This window comes from Sciurus vulgaris, assembly GCF_902686455.1.
Source record: "Sciurus vulgaris genome assembly, chromosome: 2".
NCBI lineage: Eukaryota > Metazoa > Chordata > Mammalia > Rodentia > Sciuridae > Sciurus > Sciurus vulgaris.
Window position 1 is genome coordinate 124479602 of NC_136462.1, and position 26316 is coordinate 124505917.

General features: G+C 50.2%; 1 protein-coding gene across 2 annotated transcripts in view; it reads right to left on the minus strand.

The window, feature by feature from the left end:
* RASGRF1 (Ras protein specific guanine nucleotide releasing factor 1) overlaps nt 1-26316 on the minus strand; it is a 109187-nt gene that overhangs the window by 13002 nt on the left and 69869 nt on the right. The window contains exons 14-24 of one of the 2 annotated variants that reach the window (XM_079129371.1): nt 22098-22346; nt 20899-20955; nt 20169-20539; nt 18217-18342; nt 16510-16680; nt 15517-15623; nt 14934-15046; nt 12642-12702; nt 9217-9320; nt 7714-7798; nt 2302-2499 (exon numbers count right to left, since the gene is read on the minus strand). In XM_079129371.1, coding sequence (XP_078985497.1) covers nt 2302-2499; nt 7714-7798; nt 9217-9320; nt 12642-12702; nt 14934-15046; nt 15517-15623; nt 16510-16680; nt 18217-18342; nt 20169-20539; nt 20899-20955; nt 22098-22346 — 1642 coding nt within the window. The remainder of the gene's footprint in view (nt 1-2301; nt 2500-7713; nt 7799-9216; nt 9321-12641; nt 12703-14933; nt 15047-15516; nt 15624-16509; nt 16681-18216; nt 18343-20168; nt 20540-20898; nt 20956-22097; nt 22347-26316) is intronic. The other variant, XM_079129370.1, reaches the window with a different exon arrangement.

A 26316-nucleotide genomic window follows, 5' to 3' on the forward strand; every position in this document is an offset into this window, starting at 1 on the left:
TTCCCTGGGGTACCAGGTCCCTGATCTTGGGAATTTCTGCTGGAATATGGAAGCCAGTGGGCAGAAATGGGGCAGGGATTTAACTATGCCATTGAAACCAGGGATCAAGGAAAGACTCTGTCTTGGAGGTCGTGTCAGGAAGATGGCTATATGGCCTCCTAAATACCATCCCTTCCCGTTCAACAAATGAAAGACTTCTGGTGGCCAAGAGTGTTTTCTCCCAAAGAGGTCAAAATGTGATCTTTAGCCAAAGAGAGGCTTTTTGTCTCTATAAATACAACCATACTGGGAACAGGAAACAAAACCATGTCAGTCTATGGAGGATCATCAGATTCTTTTCTGAAGAAGCATAATTGTTGGCAAAGAGGATGGGGCAAGGGGTTGAAAGAAGAGAGGATAAATGAAAAGTATGCTTGATGACTTGATTCTTGTCCAGGACTGGACTGGACTTGACATGATGCTTTTCGGCTTTGGGTCAGCAGATTTAAGAAAGTGATAAAAATAAGCTGCTTAGGCTGCTTCAGGCCTCTAAGAAATGTGGCCATTTTGGTGGGTTACAAGTGTTCCTGGGAAACCTGTAGAGATACAATGCATTGCCCCTGGTTGGTGCTGACCAGGCCATGGCCAGGGATTCCCAGAAGCCCTTGGAGCTAGGCATTGTGCAGATGTACAACCACTGCATAAAGTGAAGGCTGGGAGAAGCTGCCACAGAGGGTGGAGGTCTGGATACACTGCTAGAGGTATCTTTGGTTTTTAGACCAGCTGCTGAATGACATCCTAGAATGCAGGCCAGGCTGAACACACTGACCACACTAACTTCCCTTGATTTTCACTCCTGGGAGTGAATGGAAGATTTCAGGATGGCCAAGGTGGTTCCCTCCCAACTCCATGAGGAGAGTGATACTGGAGAATGAGAGGCCAAGAGATGTAGAGTGTAGGTTTTAGGCAGATCCCCAAGGGGTGGGAAAGTGAAGCCTGGCCTGAAGAGCCCCTGGAAATGATGGCATAATCCTGTTACTACAGAGCAGGAGGAGAAAGATTTTGATCTGGAATGAGCCCCCCAGACCCTGTTGCCTGAACCTTGGCAGGCCAAAAGAGCCCAGAGGATGTGGTGGTTCTGCAGAGCTCAATCCCTGACTTCACCAGTTTATGAAAGCATGTGCCACACGTGACTGGATGTGGCTTGCATTCCCAAGCTCTTCTGTCCCCAGCTTCTGTTCTTTCCTGGAACCCACTAACAGTGATGGTATCTTTCATGGTCCTTATGCTGATCTTGGCATCCTCATGTGCCAAGAAGCAAGATATCCAGCCTCAACAGGATGGAAGGGGTTGTCCCTGCACACTCTGCAGCCCTGCTGTCATCAGGGGCTACAGCAACTAAGGCTTGGGAAGGGCACCAGAGATGTCCCAGGACTTTCCTGAGTTTGGCAGCTTATCAAAATAGGAAGGATTTCTGGACCTGCTGCAGGCTTGGTAGGTAGGATCACAACCTGCCATTGACATGAAGAGGGCAGTGAGAGCAGGTGATAGAGCAGTGAAGGGGATACAGTAGGCAAATCCAGAGTGGTGCAGATGAGACAGGCCCCCTGGAGACACCAGGTCCTGTGTGGCCCACCCATCTGAATGACCACAGACACTGCTGCCAAGGTATCTGTGCCTTTAAAGGCTTCCCCTATTCATGGTGGTACTTGTCCAGCCTCCTGCAGACATGCAGGCTGGGATTGGGACATCCACCATGTGCACCAGGTAAGTGATCCAAAGCCTCATTGCATCCTCCTTTAAGGACAGTTGCCCTCTCATAACCCTTTTATTTTTGAGAAGGAATTCATCTTATGGTTTTTCAGAATCATGTTCTGATGAACAAATACTAAACTCACATTTAAGATGATGAATTACCCAGTGGGTAACAGGGACCAACTAACTTTGGTGGCCAGAGGGCTGGTGAAATCAGAGTTCTGACAAGGATCATCTACCATCTCAGCTGCACTGAAGCTCTGGGCTGAGCTATCCATGAGGATACCACTTTTGTCCCAACCCAAGAAAAAGGGTGTGACTTCTCACTTCCCACTTTGGGGTATTAATTACTCATGTGAGAAGTAAACCTCACAGGGCCCACTCCCATATCTGTGGGCCTGATATCTGGCCCTGGTTGACATAGGGGAATATGACTGTCTGTTTTGCTGGTGAATAAAACATCCCAGTCCTTCACCCACCTCTGGATGCCCAGTGGCCAGCCCTCTGGTCTTTCCATCCCAACCCCAGCCCAGCCCCAGGTGGCGAGTGCCAGCCTCTTGCCCGCACCTGCTTAGAGACTTTGAGCCATGTCTTTTTGAGCCGGAAGATTGCACTCCGGTTCATGGAGGAGGTGATCTCCAGCACAGCGTTGTAGTTGTGTAAGCAGCGGCATATGTCGGCCACAGCTACCCACTTCTCGATGGCACTCACCCTCGCATTGATGTCCTCATTGCGGATGATTTCTGAAGCAATCAAGTTACTGATCTTTAAGCCAACGCAATAAGACAGGAAAAAAATAAGAGGAAGAATTACTATAAAGATGACAAAACATTATTTGCAGACACAATTGCCTGTTTGAAAATGCTAAAAGAACGAAAAACAGATTATCTTCAAAATAACAGTGGGGATTTGTAGTTACCTAGGAACTTAAATTTAAAATCGTGTAGGATGTTACATGGGGGAAAGAGATATCAAAGGGTGTAAAACTCTTGAAAAATGGAGAAAGAGATCAAGTTCCCAAATGGAAATATAAATATATAATTTTTCTCAAAATAAATACATGAGTTTTAAAGTAATCAATTAAACACCTTGTGGGAGTTTTCTCTAAAACTTGACAAAGTGATTCTAAAGTCCATCTGGAAGAATCAATAGTTATAAAGGGCCAAGCTCTGAGGGAATCTTCCTCTGTGTGGCCTGCTTGGACAGACATAGAGTTTGAGGCTTCGCTGACCTCACATACACAGTAGAAGAGACCTTAACTCAGCCAATAATCACTTTCACACAAATAATTCAAGTGTAGGTTGTATCTTGAGTAGCCAGGGGTATGGGAAACTGGGGCCAGACATCAGGAAACTTGAATTTCAAGGAGCTGGGGCAACATGAGGTACCAACCTCCTTGCACATTTCTTTGCAACTTTCTATGAATATAATTATTTTAAAATAAAAGTAAAAAGGACCTCTTATTTTTTAAAAAAGGTAATAAAAGAATATTTTCAGGTGAATAATAGTTGTAGGGTTTTACTACCAAAAAAACCTTCTCAAAAATAATTTCTTCAATTTTTTTCCAAGCTGGAGATTTAATGCAGGGCTTCGCACATGCTAGGTAAGCTCTCTACCACTGAGTTACATCCCCAGACCCAAAATAATTTCTAAAGATTTCTAAAAAAGGTACTATGCAACTACTTAAGGATGGAAAACTACTCGAGAATAAGGAGAGAATGATAACACGAAACAGTGCATGTATTATATCTCCTAATTAAATTGAGGTAGTGGTTACTTTTCCATCAAGAAAGCACTAAACTCAAAAACAGTTTTACATAAAAGTTACATTAATTTATTTTATTTTTAATATTTTGGTACTGGGGATTGAACACAAGGGCACTTTTTTTTTTTTTTTTTTTTTTGGCCTCGCCTGGCAATAAATATTTTAATTTGTTTCATTTTTATGATGATAAGTTTATTTCCTTTTTTTGTTTGTTTGCTTAAATACAAAGCTAAACCACAAACAGGTACAACCAAGACATTTTATCTCACGTTTAAATACTCCTGTCGGATCCTCCTCCAATTTGCTGACCACTGACCAGGCTAGTGGGGGTGGGGGGAAGACTTTCTTAGGTAGCACCATCATGAGGCCCAGGGTGGGGATAAGGATGAGGACAGGTTCTCACACCTGTCTCCATTCACATTTACCTGGGACCAGGGTGGATAGGAGCCCCAGCCCCACGGACTGAAGGTGGGCAGTGCGTGAGAATCAGACCCCTGGGGAGGGAAGAGGAAGCCAGCAACCCCTCCTGCTATCACATTCAAGGTGAGACCTGAGCCGCGCCCTTGCTCCCTGACTGTGGGCCCTGCCCACTCCCTGTGCTCGGTCCTGAGCTCTAGGCTCACAATTCGAGTTATGGCTGCGCTTTGCAGGAAGGACACCAGGGAACACAAGGGCACTTTATCATTGAGCTACATTCCCAGAACTTTTTATTTTTTAATTTGAGACAGGGTCTCACTAAGTTGTTGAGGCTGGCCGTGAACTTGAGATCCCCTTGTTTCGGCCTCTTGTTGTTGGGGTTACAGGTGTGTGCCACCAGGCCTAGATATACTAATTTTTTTAAGAAGAGAGAAAAAGGGAATACCTGCCAATTTATTCTACAAAGACAGCATTACCTTGTAACCAATACCAGAGATGGACAACACGAGAAAGGAAAATGACATACCTATTTGTTTATACACCACAACTACATTGGAATGGAACCACCATTTCAGCCAGTCATCCCACTCCTCAGATTATACCCAAAGGACTTAAAATCAGCATACTACAGAGACACAGCCACATCAATGTTTATAGCAGCTCAATTCACAATAGCTAAACTATGGAACCAACTTAGAAGCCCTCCAACATATAAATGGATAAAGAAAGTGTGGTACATATACACAATGGAATATTAGTCAGTCTTAAAGAAGAATGAAATTATGGCATTTGCAGGTAAATAAACAGAACTGGAGAATATAATGCTAAGCAAAATAGTACAATACCAAAAAACCAAAGTCCGAATGTTTTCTCTGATAGCAGATGCTGATTCACAGTAAGGCAGGGAGCGGAGAATAGAGGTATTCTGGACTAGACAGAGGGGAGTGAAAGGAGGGGAAGGGGGATGGGGATAGGAATGATAGTAGAATGAATCCGATATTACTACTCTATGTACATATATGATTACATGACCTGTGTAACTAAAACATGTACAACATGTGTAATGAGAAGTTACACTCCATTTATGTATGATGTGTCAAAATGCATTCTGTCATGTATAACTAATTAGAACAAATTTAAAAATATATATTAAAAATAATGTCAAATAAAAAAAGGGTGTAACTGTCATTTACCATATCATTCAATTAAAGAATGACCATTTCATATGACCATTTCAGTAGTTGGAGAAAAAAATATTTGATAAAAGTCCATATTCAGCCAGGCACGGTGGTGCATGCCTGCAATCCCAGCTACACAGGAGGCAGAGGCAGGAGGATCACAAGTTCAAGTCCAGCCTTGGCTACTCAGTAAGACTGTGTCTCAAAATAAATAAAAAGTGGGGATGTAGTTCAAAGAGTGAGGCCCTGGGTTTAATTGCCAATAACACACACGCACACACACGCACACACACACAATTTTCAACATGGGAAAAACCATGAGCACACAGGAATAGAGAGGATTAAAAACACAACACCACCTTGATGAAGAAGCAAACACCATCCTATGTGGGGAAATAGCAGAAGCATCCCCTTTAACACTAAGAACAAGGCACACTGTCACCGTTTCCATTTCACGTTGTCCTGGAAAGGATGGGGACTAGGACGAGGCACCTGAGGCACCAGAGTGACCCCCGGCCACCTTGCTGGTCTCACCCTAGGTCTGGGCCTCATGCTGGAGATCTTAGCTAGTACCAGTCAGAAGGACAAGGATATTGAAGGCAGAAGGAAAATAGCAAAAGGAACCCTTTCTGGGGGAGATCAAGAAAGCTGCCGCCATGGAGACACATGTTCTGTGTCTCTGGATGCAGAATGATTTGAACACAGATGGCCAAGTGCCAAGGAGTGACCAGGCAGCCTCCGGAGGACTGTGTGGGCTCAGAGGGGACATTCCTCTGTGTAATGTGGGGGATGCAGTTGAACCTCCTTGAGCCTCAGTTTCTCCCTCTATAAAATAATAGCAGATTAAATGAAATCATGTCTATGAAGGACTTATCGAAGCGCCTGCCAAGCAGTAAAAAATGAATGATTACTTTGTATTCTTGTCTTGTCCTACTCAGTCCTGGGCACACAGTGGGACAGCACAGGGAGGAGACAGTGTTGTGCTGCCTGGCACTGTGCGTGTGTATGTAAGGTGTGGTAGACCCAGGCCTTCAGCAGGCGGGTTTCCTAAAGCTGTCTGGTCTCCATTGCTCTCTGTCCTGGGAGACGGAGGGGTCGCCATTCTGCCCTCTGTTCACAACAGAAAGTCACCTGGTGCCCATGACTGGCAGGCTTCAGAGGGCTCCGCCCCTCTACTGCAACAGTGGGTCTTTTCTGTTTCCTCCTGGCTGCCAAGGACCCACCCCGGATGGGCTGTGTTTGCCCATCCCCTGCTGGGTTAATACTGGGGCCCCTGCAGGCAGGCGGTCAGCGTAAGTGGAATCATGTGCTTCCACCTCCGACCATTAAAGGCTCTTATGTTGATGATTAAACTCAGAGGAATGAAGATGCTGAGTGCAATTGCTCTCAGGGCTGTCACGAGGGTGGGTGTGGGTGGGTCCCAAAGATCTAAGGGGTGGAGCGAATAGGGAGAAGTTGCTGGGAGAGATATTTTCTCACATGGGCCATCTTCCACAGTGCCGGCATGGAAGGCATGTGCTGCCACACAGAGCCTCAGTTTCTCAGTCTCTAAAATGTGATAACAGCTCCCATCTCTTAGGTTTGGTGTGAGCTTTAAGTGAGATTATTATGCACATAAAGCACAGCGCTAGGCAGGAGGTAGGAACTTAGCCAGGGGCAGTTACTACAGGAAACTTTGCCAACAGTCTGTGCAGAAGAGACTCTTGCTTTAGCAGACTGTGAGCTGTTTGGCTTTTGATCTCTGCTGCTCTCATGGTTCTCTGAGGCGGGCTTCTGGAAGCCGGGTGTATGCGATGCACTCGTCTGATCTTAGTGTCCTAATCAGAGTCAGCCCAGATGCTTTGTGCCATGTACATGGGGCTGCTTTGCCATTTTGGTATTTGGTTCCATCTCTACACTTCATTCCCAGGAAAGCAGAGGGGGTGGGGTGGGGATGGACTAGCAGAAAGGGACTGGCAGAGTCAGATACCAGTCCATCCTGATTTTGCCCAGGGATACTCACAAGCTTTTGGCTTCAACCCAGTCTTGTCCCTTAGTTGCTCTGGGGTCTTTGGTCTCTTTAATGTGATCCCGGGGGGCTTGCTTGCCCGTCATGAAAAGCAGGGGGGTGGTAAGGACATCACTTCATCACTTCCAGGGCAGTTGAAACCCCTGGCCAACATTTCAGGAGGTCTGGAGGGTTCTGGGTAATGCATGTATGCATTAGAGGGAAGCGGTCTGCCATTCTGCAGCCTAGTAGTCCTTGTTTCTAGTACTGAGTTGAGGTTAAAAAATAAGAAGCACAGCAGAAGCACATCTCTTTCCTCCCTTCCTTTCCATCAGGCTCATCACACACCTGCTCTGAGATGACTCCTCTAGGAACCAAGGCTGGGCTGAGTGTCTTTCTCTGATTGCCCCTGTTAATCCTCATGTGAACTTTCAGTGTCAGCCATTTAATAGATGAAGAAACTGAGACTGAATGGAAGCAACCAGCCCAAGGTCATGTGGCTGGGGGTGGGGACACTGGAGAGGACCCAGGTGGTCTGGCTCCTGCCAGTGTATAGCCTGCCCTCCACTCAGCCCCTTGAGGGTCCTGCCGAAGAAGCTCTGGCAGAGGAAGATGCTGCCATGCATACGCACATCATTGAAGTGCTTGGTGGTTTTCATGATGTAAGGGGTCCTTTCGTTCTTCTCCAGCTTCATCCAGCCTTGTCCAAAGAACTCCCTGCAGGAAGGAAAGGGAAATCCAGGGTGGATGAGGTACTGGGGACTGAGTACTAGGCAAGCACTCTACCGCTGAGCTACAGTCCTCTTTGCTTTTTGCTTTCTCCCATTTATGGGAGAGCTACTGTCCTCGGAGCTGTGGAGAGGAAGGAACCCTGGGCTCAAGTCTAGCTCTACCTCGTTTTGGTTGTGTAGCTTCAGGCAAGCCCTTTGTGCCTCAGGCTCTGGTTTTCCCATCTGTAAAATGGGAATAACCATGGTAGTTTCCTCACAGGGTCATTGTGAGGCTGAAACAAGACAAGGCATGGGAGAATCATCCTCAACTGTGGGCACACTAGGTTTTGTCAGGGGTCTTGTTTTCTGAAGGGAGAACTCATATTTTACTGACTGAGGGGCTTGGTCTGTGGAACGGGGGCAATAGAGGCCACAAAATAGGACTGTATAGAAGGACAAGGTTGCCTTCAAGCCAACCCAGTAGCATACAGGACCTCATGGAAGCCACAGACTGCTCAGGCTCCTGACTGGACAGAATGATGAGAAGATGCAGCTGGGCAGGATCCCAAGGGCAGGAGGGAACAAGGGGAGGCAGGCTGGGTGTGAAAACCCAGCTTCTCCTCGTAGAGGAGGCATATCAGGAATAATGACGATTTCTATGACCAGGGACATGGCGGGTTTTTCAAAATGCCAACGCTCATTTAGGTGAGGCTGCACTCCTGTTGGTGAGGGCTGTGAGGGTGCCAGGGGTTCCTTTCTGGAAAGCGGAGATCAAAAGCCCTGCATGATGTGTAGCTTCTGATCTGGAGACTCCAATTTTGGAAAACTATTTTGGAACAATTGTCAGAAATTCAGAGAAATATTTGGTTACAAGGATGTTTGGTTTTAATTTCAGTTTTAAATATAAAAGTGAAAACCACCCTATGACTTTATAATGCTGTTAGGGAATTCTGTACATTTATTAAATAAAGAGGGATGCAAAATTATCTAAGCAATATGATTATCGTGAACACTGCAGATGATGACTAGAGGCCAGAGCAGGGATCACCAGGATTTGGGGTTTCATCAAAGTTCAGAGCTGTTCCTAAAGTCTGTGCCCGGAGTTTGCATGAGCACATGTGTTGCCTGTACACATGCCTGTGTGCATATTTTCTTGCATGTATATGTGCACACATACATGAACACAGGCTCTTTCTAGACCATCAGAATAGGAACTCTGAGTGAGGTTTCTGGAAAAGTGTTGTGTATGTGTATGTGGGCAGCTGAAGTAGAGAACTTTGGGGAAGGAAGGGGAATCCATACATTTTCATTCCAAGCTATGGAGAGTCCGTGCAGCTCTGGGAACCTGCTGCCCATGTCTCAGGATGTGCTAAAGAGACGCCTGAGAAGCAGGAGAGGGAGGGACTAATGCTCATGCCCACTTACTCATAAGGAATCTTCTTGAAGACGAGGTGGTCCAGCAGGGTCAGCTGTTCTGCAATCTCCAGGGCCGAGTGGTTTTCAAAGGGTTCAGCTTTCACGCCTTCTGCCTGAGGGAGCAAGGTCTTGAGTCAGGACCAAGAGGGACACCTGGAGGTTTTCTGGCCACTTCACTGAGGGACTCTGTTCAGTTCTGGTGGTGGGGGAGGCGGATGGGTGTGATAAGGGGAGGAAAGGGGATGGGGAGCAGAGCCTCAGGGTTTGTCACACCCTGTATGTGTGGCCCAGGGTTTGTCACATCCTGTACGTGTGGCCCGTGCTTCAGGATCATCCTGTGCAGTTGTCACTCACTCTGCCAGTGAGCCACCGTCACCCTAGTGTGTGACCGAGACAATGGAGGCTTACTGAGCTCAGGTCATCTGATTCCAGGGTGTGTTGGTTACTCCCTTCAGGTTCTATCTGGACCCCAAACCATCCCAATACAATTTCCTTTTGAAAGTCATTTGCCAATGTGCATTCCCAGGTAAGATTATCACCTGGGACAGTGTTCCTGTCCTGTGCCCAGAAGACAGCCATCTCACCTAGGTCCTGGGCTACCATGGCCCTGGAACCTGGGAGTCACCCGTGGACATCACCTTAAGAGGGTCCACAACCTTGACTAGGGCAAGTCCCCAGGGAAACATCAGCCAGGAGCAGTGGAGCCCATGGCTGGGCTGACAGAGGAGTGAACACAGTGGGAGGCAGGGGGCTGCTGTTCTCCAGCACGAAGGCTCACAAAAAGTCCGCTGGATCTGGAGTGCACTGGAGGGAGGGAGAGGAGGAGAGGAAAGGGATGATCTCATTGGTCTTGGGAGGAACCTGTGTTCACCGAAGGATGAGCCAGGAATGAGGATCCTCTGCATCCCTGCACCCTCTGGCCAAATGGGCCAGGCAGAAGTAGAGGGAAGTCCCTATGGCTTTGTGGGCTAACAGGGGGAACTGCCATGTACCACTCATGACTTCTGCTTCCTCATGCTCACTCCACCCTGCCCAGAAGTCCCAGTGGGCTGGACTGAGCACCCTAGACCATCTGCACTGATTGCAAGGGAAGTGGGGTCCACGCACACCAAGGGAACAAGTCATTCCTCCTAGACTAAGTGTTTTCCTCCCTCCACCCTTCCCATTTTTCCTCCAAACACTGAGGTCTGCATTGCCAGGCTTGTGCTAGACATGGAGAAACACAGACTTGAAAACACAGACCCTGACTTCAGGTGCAGGGTGCCCATCATGTGGACAGAGCAGGGATGGTGCAGGAAAACAGCCTCTGTGTATGTGTATGTGCTAGGCAGTGGGTGGGTGGGATTTGCCAAGGATGCTTCCTGCCAGAGTCACCAGGGCAGGGAACAGAAGCCCTGCTGCAGGAACACAGGTGTGGGGAACACAGTGCCTTCGGGAATAATGAGTTCTTAGGAAGGCTGAGGGGATGAAGGCAACAGGGGCTCTGCGCTGCCCTGTTGCAGGGCAAGGACACTGCATGGGACCTTTCCGTGTGTTCACAGGGAGGGGGCCCCCAGCCTCTGAAGCAGGTGAATGAATGAATACAGGCAGACAGCTCAGCCATAGTTACTCCAGAGGGGCCAGCACTAGTGTCCAGGGGCCAGATCCAAGATGGTTGTATAGTCAAGTCCAAGGGTGAGTCCAGGAGGCCAGGCTAGGGTATACCCAGGGTACTGAGTAGCCCAGAAGCTTGCACCAGGCTCTGAGCCAGGAGAAGGTGTACTGGTCACGGAGTGGCAGGTGGTCTTCTGCGCTTTAGGTGTGGCCGAAGAAGGAGGGTGACCCTGGAAGCAGAGGTCAGAGCCAACAGCCTGGGCCACATTTCATAAGGCTTGTGAGAAACCTTATGGGGGCCCCACTCAGGCTCTGGGGTGTTTGGATGCTCAGCAGCTTGGCTGCCCTTTGTTCTGGAAAAGCCTCGGGCAGTTCACGAAGGAACAAGGGCTCTCTACTCTGAGAGATAAATGTTCCAGCCTGCCCCTCAAGGAGCCAGTGCAGAGGGGAGGGTTTGCCCGGCATTCTGGCCTCAGAGGGTCAGTCTGAGAGAAGTGGTATCTGGGGCACCAACTTCCCTGCATGAGGGAAGTGCAGTGCTGCCACAGGGCAGGTATGGGTAGGGTTCTGCTGCTCCATGGGTGGCCCCCACGTGTACCCCAGGTGGGGACGGCCAGTCCTAGGAATCAGGAGGGGGATTGTGAGAGACGAGGGGATCAGGGGTGCAGGATCCAGGGTTCTAACAGACCAGAGGTCACCCAGCCAGCCTGAGGCTGAGCCAGCAGGACACAATCCACCTCTCTGGAGGCCAGAGTGAGTCTGTCTTGAGCATCCCTGGCCACCATGATTCAGGGAACAAGGGCTTTGGGGCTGGCTCATGGTGGCATTCTGGGGTGTACATCACCACCCTGAAAGAAAAAGTGGGTCCTAGCAAGTCTGGAAGTATATGAGACTGCCGTTCCCTTATGCAGCCCGTTAGTCTATGTTCCTTTGTGGTGAGCACAGCTCACCCACTGGGGTCTTGTCACTTCTGGGCAGGTGGTGAGCCACATCCTGACTCCTGGGGATGAGTGAGTTCTTGCTCTGGGGTCAGCTAGACCTCAGTGTGAATGGCTCTCACCAGTGCCACACTCCACGCACCACCTGGGGGGGTGGGGACCCTTAAGCTTCCCAGACCTCTGCTGCCTCCTCTGCAAGATGGGGATAGCGATGTCAAGTTGCTAAGCACCGCAAGCCTAACAGTCTAACATGGCGCCAGCACACAGGGCAGCCCGACAACTTACTGACCTTCCTCCTGCCCAGGGTAGTGTGACAGAAAGAGCAGAAGGGCAAGAGGAGTGATGGGGGACAATGGGTGGAGGAAAGAGAGGTGGTGGCCTTAGAGCTAAATCTTATCCACCAGTAAAGACATGCTGAGGCCTTGGGCCTGGTACATGGAAAGCGACCTCATTTGGAAATACAGTCTTTGCTGATGTAATGGAGTTAAGAGGAAGTCATGAGGGTGAGCCCTAAGCCAGTATGACTGGTGTCCTCATAAGAAGGGGCAATGCAGACACAGAAACTGACACACATAGGGGGCAGATGAGGCAGGGACCAGGGGGATACAGCAGATGCCCATGGAGGCAGAGGGAGTGCTGGCTCACCAGACCGTCAAAGAGGCAAGGACGGGCCCGGCCCTTGAGCCTTCAGAGAGCGCTGCCTGCCCATACCTTGGGTGTCTCATGATGGCTTCTTGCCTCCAGAGCTGTGAGGGGACTCATTTCTGTCATTCTAAGCCACCCAGTTTGTGGCATGTTATCACAGCAGCCACAGGAAATGGATACAGGCCTGGTTAGGGGGTGGGGGCAGGGAGGGCCCAAAGAGCTGCCTTGGTGAGTGAGGGGGAGGGTGGCCCTGCTCACCATCTGTGTGATCTCCTCCAGTGTGATCTGGTTGTCACCTGGGTCCTCCTGGGTCAGAGTCCTGGGGAGGAGAAGGCAGCTGAGCCCCCAGTTCTCCTCCCGGGCAGCCCCACCCCAGCCAGACAGAAAGCCCTGCGGCCGCCTGGAGGCTCTTCATCCTTGTTCACGCCCTTTTCCAGGAGTCCCTCTCCCCTTTCTTCTTCACTGGCCTCTTCCTGACGGTCCTGACCCTCTTGCTGGGTGAAGTCTCCTCCTGGGGCTCCCTTACCCCTGGGCTGCCTGTGTACTGCTGCATACTGGCCCCTGAGAGGCCAAGGCAGGGGGCCCTTGAGGTTAGGGCTGTGTCTGGTTCATTCCTGTGACTCTGGCCAGGTATGCAGCAGGTGCTCCTCCGTGCACATGGAAGGAGACAACGCACGAAGGAAAGGAGCTCTAGACCTGGAGGACCAGAGCGGGCAGGAGGTACAGGGGGGCTTCCAGATGGGATACCCCCTGGAAGGTCGAGTCTGGCCTTGACCAGAGAAGGGTACACAGGAAGGGGAGGTAGCAGCATGTGGTCCAGGGGCCAGAGCTGGGACTGTGCTGAGGGGAAGCAAGGAAGGCAGTAGAACAACTGAGCTGAGCAGAGTGGCACCGGGTGGTGGTGGGAAGTGAGGGTGGGTCCTCAAAGTCAGACCAAAATGCCTTGTGACAGTACTCAGAGCCACCCTCTGTGACAGCAAGGGTAAGCCAGAGGGATGGAGCTGGGGGCAGGCTGAGAGCCAGGCTTGGGGTGTGTGTGGGAGCAGTGGGGGTCTGCAGGGCCAGTCTGGAGGAAGTGGCGCTCTGCCTGGGTGTCAGCGGTCACAGCAGGCCCTGGCAGCATGCACCAGGTTCCAAGAGCTGTCTCACCTGAGGTACCGTGCGTGGTCAGTGCACTGAAGGCCTGTGGTTCATTCCAGGGTTGCATGCTCCAAGCCTACTCTCTCCACTGCACCCCGAGAGGGAGGAGTTCAGAGCATGCTCCCAGACCCAGATGGCTGGTTCAATGCCATCAGGGGCTCAGCACACTTCTAGGGGCTTCCCAGGGAGGACTGTGAGGGAGACTCCAAAGGCCTGGGGCTGGCTGTGTGTACACATATGTGCGCATGAGCCTCTGTGTGTGTGTGTGTGTGTGTGTGTGTGTGTGTGTGTGTGTGTGTGAGTAGGGAGGTGGGTACTAAAGATGAGGGAAGTCTGAGGAGATTTGAGGACTGTGAACCTGGGGTCTCAGGTTAGGAAAGGGAAGGGTTGGTAGTGGGAAGGAGGCTGGAGACTTGGGTTTCAGGCAGCAAGTGCTTTAGCAGGACTTGGCGGAAAGTCTGGGGTTGAGACAATGACTGGGGGGCAGAGAGGGGTGGCTGTTACCGGGCACAAGGTCAGGAGGAGAGGTCTGAGCTGCCACCTGGGCTGAGCTGGGAGAGAACAGCCTGTGAGTAAGGATGACAGCAGCAGGTGGGGAGGAAGTGGGCCTGGGCTGTGCCTGACACCCCCTGAGCAACCTGCTGAAGTGCCACCCACCATCGCACTTCAGCCCCACCCCAGCCCTCCAAGCAGGTACTGTTTACCCCCTTTACAGAGGAGAAAAATAAGCCTCAGAGAAGGGACTTGCCCAGGTCATGAGCACATCAGTGGCTCAGCAGGTCTAATGAGGGGGTTGCTTGGGCCCTGACTTCTACCACGGGAGGCCCCTTGGGAGCAGAAACAAGCACAGAACAGGGACAACAATTTAACTAAGGTCAGCTGAACAGACATTCCCTGAGTCTTACCAGTGCAGTTCAACAGCACTCTCTACAACGAGGGGCATGTGCTATGTCTGCTGGGTCCAAACTGGAGTCACTAGCCATGTGTGGCGCAATATGACTGAGGATGTGAATTTTAATTTTGTTCAATTTTAATTGACTGAGACTTAAATAGCCACACATAGCTGGTATTTACCACGCTGGATGGCATGGGCTACCTAGGTGTTAGTGGTGGACATACTTGGAAAAGTAGGCATGGTTCTTGCCTCAAGGAGATCAAGGTCTGGTGGGGGATGGAGAGAAGGGAGGGATAGACACACAGACCACCCACTCCCAAGTTGGGATGCTGAAGGGAGGCTGCGTGGCTCTCAGGTGACTTGGCACTCATGTATATCCTGATGTACCTGCCTGGAGCTGTCCTTTTACCTGAGAAGGACTCTCCTCACCTCCCTGGCCTCTGGGCAGGCTGTATGAGGGCAGAGGTAAGGGTCCCTGTCCCCAGCAGGTGTCCTGAGCTGGGGGCTGTCCTTACCTGATGATGTTGGCTGCAGCCTTCCGCTCCTGAGTCAGGAGCTCTGGGTCGTGCATGACCTCCTCCAGGAAACCGATCACCTTGCATTTGAGCTCGTCGTTGGTCTCAAAGTCCTTTGGGAATATGGGATGGGTGGCTTGGCTACTGTTTTCAAGCTGCCCTGCAGTGGTCTGGGCCCAGGCTAGCAGGAGAACCACTGCTTCCGTCCCGCCTAGGGGACTGCCTTACATCATTACTTTTCCACTGACTTCGTGGCAGGGTACAAGTGGGGCTTTGAGACTCTTAGGTATAGGTAAAGGGCACTGGGCCTAGACGATGAACCCCTAGGCCAGGGAGGCAGAAGCCTACTTGTTCCTCTGCTGCTGATGGCTGTGGACAGGCAGAGGCTCTTTGTCCAGTTGAATGTCTTCGATTCCCTCCTGGAGGACTACGTGGGTCCTTCTAGTAACACTGGGGTGTGGGCTTCCTCCCGCTGCCCCAGCTGGCCATCAGCTCATTCAGCCAGCAGTCACCCTGGGAGCAGCCAGCTCCTGGAGCCATGCCTGAGGTCTCCTGTAGCCCACCCAGGAGGGCTCCCACCCACCTGAGAGTGTTTGGAGACCCAGTGGCGGAGCACATTCAGGACACGATTGGTGGCCGCTCTGCGGATCACAAACTCCTTGTCCCCATTCCTCTGGTCAGGGGGAAACCCTGGTGGTATGAGTGGCAGAAAGGAGAGAGATACAGGAGGATGAGAAACAGCTCGCTCTTGTCTGGGCTGCTGGGTGGGGAACCATAAATTACTTAACAACTAGGTTCTGATCCATAAGACAGATGCCAACAGTTGTTAGTGGACACAGTCCATGAATACCCAGCCTCTGCCAGAACTCTTCATCTTTCAGAGGCTGCTGGAAGTTTCTAGTGGCCTCCCCTGACAGGGGCCCCTACTCCGGCAGGGCCACCTGCTGAGGAAGTGGGCGGTGGGAGGGTGGGGGCAGAGGCTCCTGTGGGCTTTGCTGAGTGGAAGTTTGCCAGTGGCAAAGGGGGCTGGGTGGGGAAGAAGGAGCTTCCAGCACCAGTGGAGGGTCAGCACCGGTGGATGCTGTGGGAAGAAAGTTTGGGATGGGTGGCAACAGTCTGCAGTGTGTATGGTGTCTGGGTGGGCTTGGGATGCAGGAGATAAGCCCACCCTCCTAGGGACTTGCCAGGCAGATGGCTAAGATTTTATTCCCTTGGACAGAAGCTGGGAGGGAAGAATGAAGAACAGGCTGTGCCCTAGGCAGGCAGTGGCCGTGGCTCCAGGGGTGGGGTTTCAGGCCCTGGGTGTGCAGAGCCCCAGCTAGTGCAGACAGAAGGGGGCTGTTCCCGCATCTCCATAAAAGGAAGGGGGGCAAAAGTCAGAATCATGATGTGGGAAGCGCAGCATCCAGCAAGTGAGAGCCATGAGTTGAAGCAGGTTTTCGGAGGAGGTGCTGTTAGCAGGACCCACTGCATCCCCAGCACCACACATGAGACACTGACTGTGGCTAACGTCTCTGCCTCAGGTCACAGAGGGGCTGACCTGGGAGGACGTGTGAGCGGAGACCGCCCCACACACCTGCACTGGCCAAGGACATCCTGCGGTACTTCTCCTTGTTTGGGGTGCCCTCGTTGGCTCCTGCGGTTGCTATGGCGAAGGCAGAGGCGGCTGAGAGGGCACTGCGGTTATTGTCCAGTTCGCGACAGGAGGTCATCACCACTCCATTGTTGTAGGAAAAGAGCGGGAACTCTGTGGAGAAGAGGGAACCAGCCTTCAGTGTCCCTGGTGTCAGCCCTTCAGGCAGGAGGAAGCCTAGACATCTGAGGTTGGACTAGTGTCATGAGCAGGCAGCTCTGTCTTCATGGACCAGGTCAGCTGGTGCAGGGGCGGTGTGTGTGTGTGTGTGTGTGTGTGTGTGTGTCTGGGAAGGGTCATGCTTTCACACCCCCAGGGTTGTGCTAGGGTGGGAAGGCCCTGCCACCCTACTGCTTCCAGCCACCACCACTCTGTGGCTTCCAACCCTGGTGCTTCTTAGGCCTAGGTGGGCCCTGGTCAACTTGAGGACAACACCATGAATTATCTTGCCCTTTCACTTCCAGGGAAGTGACACACAGCTTGTCCCAACCTGACATCCAACAGTTCATACTGATGGGCTCAAGGGTCATGGATGAGAATATTGCACCTGGAGTCCATCCACCTGGGTTAAAATTCTTCCCAACTACTCACAAGCTGTGTGACCTTGGGTTAGTTACTTAACCTCCCTAAGACTCAGTAATCACCTCTGGGTAATAGGGATAACACCTGCTTCCAAATGTGGATGCTAAGATTAAAGGAGAAAACATAGATGAAAGGACTTTGTATTGGGTGAAAAGCTATATAACTATCATGGAACACTGTTAATAATAATAATATAATTATTATTAATAATAGCTTTTTTGTAGTAATAGTACTAGAAAGTGATTCCAGAAACTTTCAGTTTCATCTTGTAAGTCTCTGGAAAGCAATCTATACTTGGGACAAAGTAAGCTGTGGGGAGCAAATGATTTAGATTTAGATTATATTTCTGATATTGATCCTCCATGAGATGTGTCTCTGTATGTGAGCAGCTGTGGCCAGCGACAGTGTGCCCAGGGGAGTTTCTGGATAGCCAGGGAGTTTGTATCCCAGCTGCCCCTGGCACGTGGGTTTGGGGGCTTGGGGGCAGTGCCAGGCTAGAGGGGCTGTCCTGAGAGATGAGGCTGCATGAGCTCTCTTTCCACCTCTGGGTGTCTCAGAGCTCGCTTGGGTGTGGAGAGGTGATTTACGAGAACCAGAGACCAGGATGGCTCCTCAGTGACCCTTTAGGATCATGAGTCTGAGATGTCCGGTGAGCCATTTCATCACCTTTCAGAGACTTTTTCCTTATTTGAAAAGCAGGAATAACCTGGTTTCTCCACAAGGCCGTTGAGAAGAGAGGACCTATCACAGGGCCCAATACCCAGGGCCCTAGGAAGTGCCTTTGATCTCCCCTGAATGTGCTCTACATGTGGGGCCTTCCTGCCCCTGTGTTGGCTAGTTAAACTCAGTTTCGCCTGAGTTGGGGGTGACTTCACTGAGTGGAAGAGCAGGATCTACCCAGCCAGTGCGCTAGCACCACAGCCCCCTGGGGTTACGAAACATCAGAATAGTCACTGCCCTCAAGAGTTACTCAAAAAACACAAGGATGACACCCACTCCCTTCAACTTGACCTGTTGCCCTCTCTCCGCCTGGGAATCTGTTTGTAGTGTCATGCTGGTCAACTGTACCTGAAGAATTTTTGCTTTTGACGGATTTTGGTGTTGTGGGAGATTTAGTTGGTGATGTCTCAGTATCACCTTCATCACTCTGGTTTTGATCAACATCTGATTCTTCTCTCACAGAGACTTCTGAGCCTGGGAGAAAAGAAAGAAATACTCTCTCAATTATCTAACAGTCCGGAAATTCTGTTATCAAAGCTTAGTAGGATGAAGAAAGTTTAATAGCTTTATTTGCCACTCACATACTATTGGGCACTGTGACTCTCCAGGATGGAGTTTGCTCTACTGTGCTTCTCAAACCATAATGGACAGACCGGGGAATCTTGGTAGAATACTGGATTCTGATTCAGGTCCCTTGTGAGGCCTGAGAGTCTGCAGTTCTAACAAGCTCCAGGTGATGCCCATGTGGCTGGTCCATGGACCACACTTTGAGTAGCAAGGTCTCTCTGGTTTAGTATCTTAGGATGATCATCTGCCCTGATTTGCCCAGAATAGTCCTGTTTTATAGGAACTTCTTGTCCCATGCCCTGGTTTGGGCACTCTTGGGAGACTCACTGTGTATACACTTTGGAAAAGCAGATAAATTAGATTAAAACTTAACTATGGTATGGTAAGTTCTTGGTCAAAAATTCTGAACTACCCTGGGCCTCAGTGTCCTCCACTAGAAAGAGAGTGACTTTATACTTGAACTGTTTGAGAACTCAACAAAACACACAGGTCTTCTCTTTAGAAAAGAATACACACACTCACACACACGTGTGCATGGGTGTGCACAGACACACAGGCACACAGTTAGGCTTGAGAGCCTCTGGATCACTAGACAAGAAGAAGTCTGCTGAGCTTGCCGAGCATGCCTGAGACCCTGGATTTGATCCCCAGCACAGGAGGAGGACAGTGTTCCTGCTGCTGTCCCTCCGGGGATCCTGTATGCTGCACCCATGGGATGGCATCTGGGGGTCTCTGGTAGCCTCTCACTGTAGTTATCAACTTTCAGCCGAGAGAGTCACAGGCATCACTCATTTGTTGTATGTGATGCAAGGAATGTTGCTTGAAGAGGCCTCCTGAGGGCTATACCCCTCCCCCAGGCGTGCCCTTTGCTGCGGGTGACCTCTGTCTTCCCTCTTCTCAAAGGAGAGAGATCCTCCTCCTCCAAGCCTGGTGCTTCTGGCCCGTCCAGGGCTGCATGTGTGTGTATAAGTGTGTGTGTGTGAGTGTGTGTGTGTGTACATGTTAATCAAGTCCATGCCGGTGGTTCCTCAGGACATGGCCTGATCATTTGATATAAGACAGAACCAAACCTGATCCTTCTAGAATGGTCTGGAGAAGCTCTAGAATAGGGAGGCACTGGTCTGCCTTTGCATCCTCTCTGACCACTGCCCCCACATCCAGTGTTCCAGGTGTGCCAAACTTCAAGCTGTTCCACAAGCACACAATGCCTTTCCAAGTTCCTCTGTCTTTTGAATTCCATTCTTTTTGTCTAGAATGTTCTACCTTCCACCTGGTGAAAATCTAGATTTGGTGGGTCTACCAAGGATCCTTCTCTGCCTCCCTGATGCTGTCCCCAGCCCATCCTCAGTGCCCCTTGAGCAGTTCTCCAACACAACATGTATCACATGTGTCCACATTTCAGCTTCTGGTCTGTCCTCAGTCAGACTGTAAATCTCAGTGGGCAGGAGCTAGTCTGATGACCGTTTCTCTCCTGGGCCCTGAGGATGCAGGATGCTGCTGCTTGCAGGCAGGGGATGCCTAAACTGCTGAGGATGGGAGCTGACCCCTCAAGTGGGGTGAGGAACTGTGGCCACTGGGAACTGTGGCCACTCCCTGGCAGCCTGGCTCCTGCGCGTGGCTACCTACCTGCACTGCCCACACCTACACCGCCACCACCAGCGGGCTGGGGCCTCCATGCCTCTCCCCTCCTGTGTGCCCCAGAGCCATCAATGCTGCGCCCACACACCACTCACTCTGCTTGCTGAGAGCTGAGGGGTCTTCAGGCTTCTCAGGGGTTGTATCACCCTCATCGGGAATCTTGTTGGCGAAGCTGCTGGACACGTAGAGCTTGCTGGTGTCTAGCGTGGCCTTGCTGAAGGGTGACATGGCCGAGTACATGCTGGTGTAGCCATTGGAACTGCAGCTGAGTGCGGCCAGGTCCAGGGCCTTGCCACCTGTGATGATGGGGATGTTCAGGGACAGCTTCCGCCGGCGGCTGGGTGACGAAGTGCTGATGGACAGGGGTGGTGGAGAAGAGAACTTGCGGGTGGCACGTGGAGACTTGGGAGGTTCACCATACAGAAGTTTGTTGTTCTGGCCGCTGGCAAACAGGAGCTCTAGTGACCTGTGAAAGGACAGGGAATGAAACAGTGGTCAGAGTAGGCCTGGTCACTTTGGCCTGCTCCCCATCTCTGGTAGGGCTCAGGGTGACTGACAGCAGGGGCTCTCTTGCTCTCAGGATTTCTGAGACCTGGAGCTGATCCTCTGAGTATGGACTGTGTGATTTAAGGGCTCAGGGCTGAGCATCTATGGATGTGATGAATTGAGCGGGGGTCTTGGGGGTTCGTGGCAGGGGTGGAGTACCTGATGCTTCCTCCTTTGCCTCCCTCTGGTCAGCAGCAGTATCTGACCTGAGATGCTTAGGGCCCCCTGACCTGCCAACCTGCAAAACCTCCCTCCTTCCCACCCAGGGCCTGCCCTCACCTGCACTCTGACCTCGTCCTGATAGTGGTCCTGATGGATGCTTCGTGCATAAGAAAGCTGAGGCACAGAGACAGGAAATGACTCCTCGAGGCCTCCAACTCTAAACTCAGTGTCCCCACCATGGCAAGTGGGACCTTGCATGCAAATCCGGGTTGTGGGGGGTGGGAAGCAGGAAGTGGGGCCACCCAGCAATCCTGAGACCAGGGACCTGGATTCAAGTTCCCACTCAGCTATAAACTTCTAGGGGCCCCGGGAGTCTCTTGGCCTTTCTGGGCCCAGCCAACCCAGTGGAAGAGCTGAACTACAAAGATGCAAAAGGTGGCCTTGAAGTCAAAGCTAAGGTGGCCTGCCCTCCTTATGTTGTACCCCCACAAGTATGCCAAAAGGGGCTCCCTCTTTTCTCCTCAAAGTAGGATAAGGTCTAAACAGAGTAGCCAAAGCTACTTTCCTTCCTTCCTCCTTTCCTCCCTCCCTTTCTTCTTTTCCTGGAGCCCTAGGGCCTTATGCTTCCCAGAGGGGGACTAAGAGGTGAGAACAGGGAGGAGGGAACAATGTGCATCCCTCAGACTCCCCCCATCAGGGCAGGAGTGGAGGAGGCCGAGACTGAGGGGAGGCATCCTTCAGGCCAGCCCTCCCTGGCCTTGGGAGGGGAGGACACTAAGCTCCCTTGAGAACATATTCTTAACCCTCATGGTGGTTTCAAAATACAAATATGTGCTGGGAATAGTGGCGCGCACCTGTAATCCCAGCAACAGGGGAGGCTGAGGCAGGAAGAGCACAAGTTTGAGGCCGGCCTCAGCAATTTAGCAAGGCACTAAGCAACTCAGTGCGACCCTGTCTCAAAACGAAATATTTAAAGAAGTGCTGGGGATGTAGGTCAGTGGTAAAGCACCTCTGGGTTCAATTCCCAGAAAAAAAAAAAAAAAAAAAAAAAAAGAAAAAGAGGAAAAGAAGGGGCTGGGGATGTAGCTCAGTTGGTAGAGTGCTTGTCTTGCATGCACAAGGCCCTGGGTTCAATCCCCAGCACCGCCTAAAAAAAAAAAAAAAAAAAAAGAAGAAGCAGCTGGACTTGTCCAGTATACAGGCTCATGCGATGGCCCTTCTTCCAGGGACCCCAGGGTACCCCTGGAACACAGCTTAGTTTCCCTCCAGGCCTGGAGGGTCTGGGGGCCCAGGGGGAGGAGGGAACCTGTGCCCACCTGGCAGGGATGGCACTGATGGGTTTCTTGTAGATGGTGATGAGCTTGTCCAGGACCACGACAGCCGTGGTGAAGACACGGTAGGAGTGCAGGAAGGTGTTGAGGAAGTCGATGCTCAGGAAGCGCAGGTCTGTCAGGCGCTCCAGCAGCCGCTCCACGCTGGCGTACCGGATCTGCAGCACTTTGCAGGAGTTCATGGTTTTACTGAAGCGAATGTCAACGTCATCACAATATAAGGAGGCGTCGGATCTGAGGAAGGAGGAAGAGGTGACACGGGTCTGAGGTTGTTTGGGCCCACCAGCTGGCAAGCTCATCTCTGTCCCCACGGTCCCAGACAGGGATGGTCTTACTAAGAGAGCAGGGGATGCTTTAGAAGCATGGCACTGAAGAAGGTCCTTTCTCCAGGATCCTAAAAACATTCAGCGTATACCTAGCAGCACTGGAAAAAGATGGCAAACATACAGGAAAAAATGTGTTGCTGAACTCTTGAGACACACAGGAGCTCTGTTCACTGAAAAAAATGTGCACATGAATATCCACAGAAGCAATATCTGTTATAGCCTGGAAATGGAAACATCCAGAATGTCCATCAGCTGATGAATGGACCAATAGCATGTTACATGCACAGTGGTGGGATGTTTTTCAGTCATAAAAGGGAATGAAGCACTGACACACACACACACACACACACACACACACACACACACACACACGTATGAATGAGCCTTGAAAACATCAGCCCAAGCTAAAGAAGCCAGGCACAAGATGGGTCCTATGACTCCCTCTATAGGCGATGTTCAGAATGGGAAAATCTATAGACACACAAAGTAGATTGGAAGTTGCCAGGGGATGAGGAAGGGTGGTTTGGGAGCTGATAGCTAACAGGAACTCTCTATTGGCGTGATGGAAGTATTCTGGATTTAGATCATGGTGATGCTTGTAATCCACTAAATTATACACTTTAAAATGGTGAATTTTAAGTTATGTGAATTACATCTCAATTAAAAAATAAGTAGGGGCTAAAAAGGATAATAAGACAAATTCCCAGGGATCCAAAACAAGGAGAAATCTGGAAACCAACTGTCACTTTTGCTACTTTGAGGGTGTCTGCAGCTCTTGTAAATCAGTGTCTTAGGTTTTCACAGAAGCAGGAGACAAGGCCCGGCCTTCAGGTGTGGGGGGAATTGGATGAGACCATGTGAAGATGGACTCTTGAGGGGCTACATCCTCAGAGAAGGGTGGCCTAGGAAAAAAACCTACCCACCTACAAAAGGAGAGGGCAGGTCTTTCTGATTTGGCTGGGCTCTGGGGAACACAAAGCTCCCTTGAGAATGTATATTTGCCCTCACAGTTGTTTTGAAATACAAATATGTACCACTTTTGTGGTCTAGGAGCCTCAAACAAAGAGCAAAAAATGGGGTCACAGGAAATAATGCTCTTGGGGCAGCTGGTGGAAACAATCACAAAACCTTTCTGAAGGGTACTTCTCAACCAGTTTGGTCTAGGGAGCCTTCAATGCCAAACCAGTCATATCCCTGCTGACACCCCTCCCTATTTGGTTCCAGGGGGCCAATAAGATGAAGTTGGCTTTTCAATGGGTGTTCATTATGAAATTCCAGCTCCTGTGCCAAGGTGGGTAGACTACTCAGCAGTTTATGTCTCTTCTATCTCCTTAGTCTTTGTAGGGGAAGGCCATCCTGTCCTTGACCTCACCTTGGCTTCCTTGACCCCCATCTTGGCTGCCTGTTTAGCATTAGGCGAAATCTTTAGCCATCATCCATCAGTTAGACTTTGGTCTTTGACTGAAAGTGAAACCTTCAGGGTTGGTCAGACATGCTGGATTGGATCTATCAAAGTCTTTCATCCTGGACAAAGGGATCACTGCATGGGGTCAGAATCTGACCTAGCAACACCAACTGCCTCTCAGTCCTTCTTTGGGACTTTGCAAATTGGATCTGGTAGTAGTAAGTCCCCTTCTCAGGGGATATGGGGACAGGTGCCTAGTGCAGTTAACAGTCTGGGGGACTGAGACAGAGCAGTTTCTAAACTTCCACAGGTCTTCTCTCAACTATAAGCAAGCTCAAGATCAGTAGCCTCTACTAGGCCTGGTGGGGACTCAGCAACCACAAAGGCTGCTGTAGCACGCATCGCCCTCTGGTGGCTGAACCACAGCAGGTATATTTTAATAGTGGGATCCATCTACACTATTCAAGGATAGTTTTGTTGTTGTTGTTTGTTTGGTTTTGGTACTGGGGATTGAAGCCAGGGATGCTCTATCACTGAGCCACACCCTCTCTTGCTGAGACAGAGTCTCCTTAAGTTCCTGAAGCTGGCCTTGAACATATAATCCTTCTGTTTCAGCCTCCTGAGCCACTGGGATTACAGGCGTGCCTCTGAGATTACAGGTATGAGAGTTGCTTTTATATGCATTTAGTAACTGCCTTAGTTCTTTTGTGTTCTGGTGGGATATCATTAGAAGACTATGTAAGCAAACATACGCGCTACTGAAAGGATAAACTTGAAAATCTTATAATGAATTTACAGGAGAGGAAAAATCTAAAGAAATATGAATTCAGTCCATAAAAAGTTGTCATGGCAAGAATAAGTCTAGCATCTGTGGTATAATGGGAGGAACACAAGGTGTGGAATAAGACTACATGGGTTCAAAGGCCAGCTCTACTATAGTTTCCTGTGTGTTCTTAGACAAGGCACTTATTCTCCAGGCCTCTGTTTTATAACCTGTAAAATAAAAATAATAAGATCTACCATAAAAATTCCTCAAGAATGTAATAAGTGAATTGACTGAAGGACCTAGAACAGTACCTGGCACATAGGAGGTAACAAGTGGATGTTGGCTCTGAGTTCAGAGGCCCTTTAGAGGGTATTCCCTTCCCAGGGGTGCAGACAGAGTTTGGAGAAACAGAGCAAATGGACTTATCCTTTCACTCACATTGTTCTTACAGAACTTTTTGGTAGCCTGGGAGTGTGGCTCAGAGTTACAGCACTTGCCTAGCATGTGTGAGGCCCTGGGTTCCAACTTTCTTTGGAAACATGCCTAGGATTTGAACCATTAGTGAATCAAAAAATGGTCTTTTTTTTTTTTTTTTTGGTGATATCAGGGATTAAACCCAGGAGTACTTAACCACTAAGCTACAGCCACAGCCTTTTAAAAAATACATATATTTTATTTAGAGACAGGGTCTCACTTAGTTGCTGAGACTGGCTTTGAACTTGAGATCCTCTTGCCTCAGCCTCCTGAGCTGCTGGGAGGCTGCCTTTTTTACATGCCTTCACAATGAGCAGGGAGGTGGTGATTTCCTTTTAGGATGATAAAAATAAGGAAAAAAACACAGGGCCTGTAGGGATACCGCAGTTCAAAAAAGAGACCATCCCAAAGAAACATGAGAGATGCTTCCTTCTAAGTCAGCTTTGTTGCAAAGTATGGAATGTTTGAGAAAGTTTCTGGCTTATGCTTCTACCAGGACTTAGGAAAAGTATCTTGCATCTATAGAATAATGGAGAAATATCCACAAGTTATCTGGAAGCAGAAAGATTGCCTGGTCATGGAAGACAAGATTGCTGAACTAGAAGCTAGAACAAATGCAAGAAACAGCAGATGGGACACCCAGAAAATTCAATCAGTGACACAGTAAACAAATATACAGAAGTCCCCGAGAACTCAGGGAAGGAAAAGAGATTAAAATGAGAGCAAATGGAAGCGCCATGGGGTCAATGGAGGGAGGATCCAGTTGGTTTATTACAGATCTCAAAAGGGAGAAGATGAGTGTGGAAGAGCAACGAGCACAGGAAGGCAGGCAGGAAGGACGGCGCGCCTGCAGATGGAAAGGCTCACTCGGGGGCGTTGCTGGAGAACTGCGTCCTGCCTGGTGGCTGAAGGCACCCAGGCACAGTCTTGCCCAGAGCTGTGACTTCCCCGCGGGCTGCACTGTCCTGAGGGAGTGTGCAACTCTACACCCTCACAGATGCCCACGTCTGGCATCTGAATGGTGATCATTGGACCCCTCTGCCTCAGATTTACTTCTAGCCCCTTCTGTGGGGGCTCCTGAAGTGGGTAGAGAAAGGACAGAAAGCCCTCTCCTTCTATAAGCCTCCTTTCCCTTCCCTGTTCCAAATCTCAGATGGCTGTTGGTGGCAGTGCCTCTGGTCACTCCAACATTATGTAAACCTATTTTGGACTTCGGCTTTCCTGTCTGTAAAA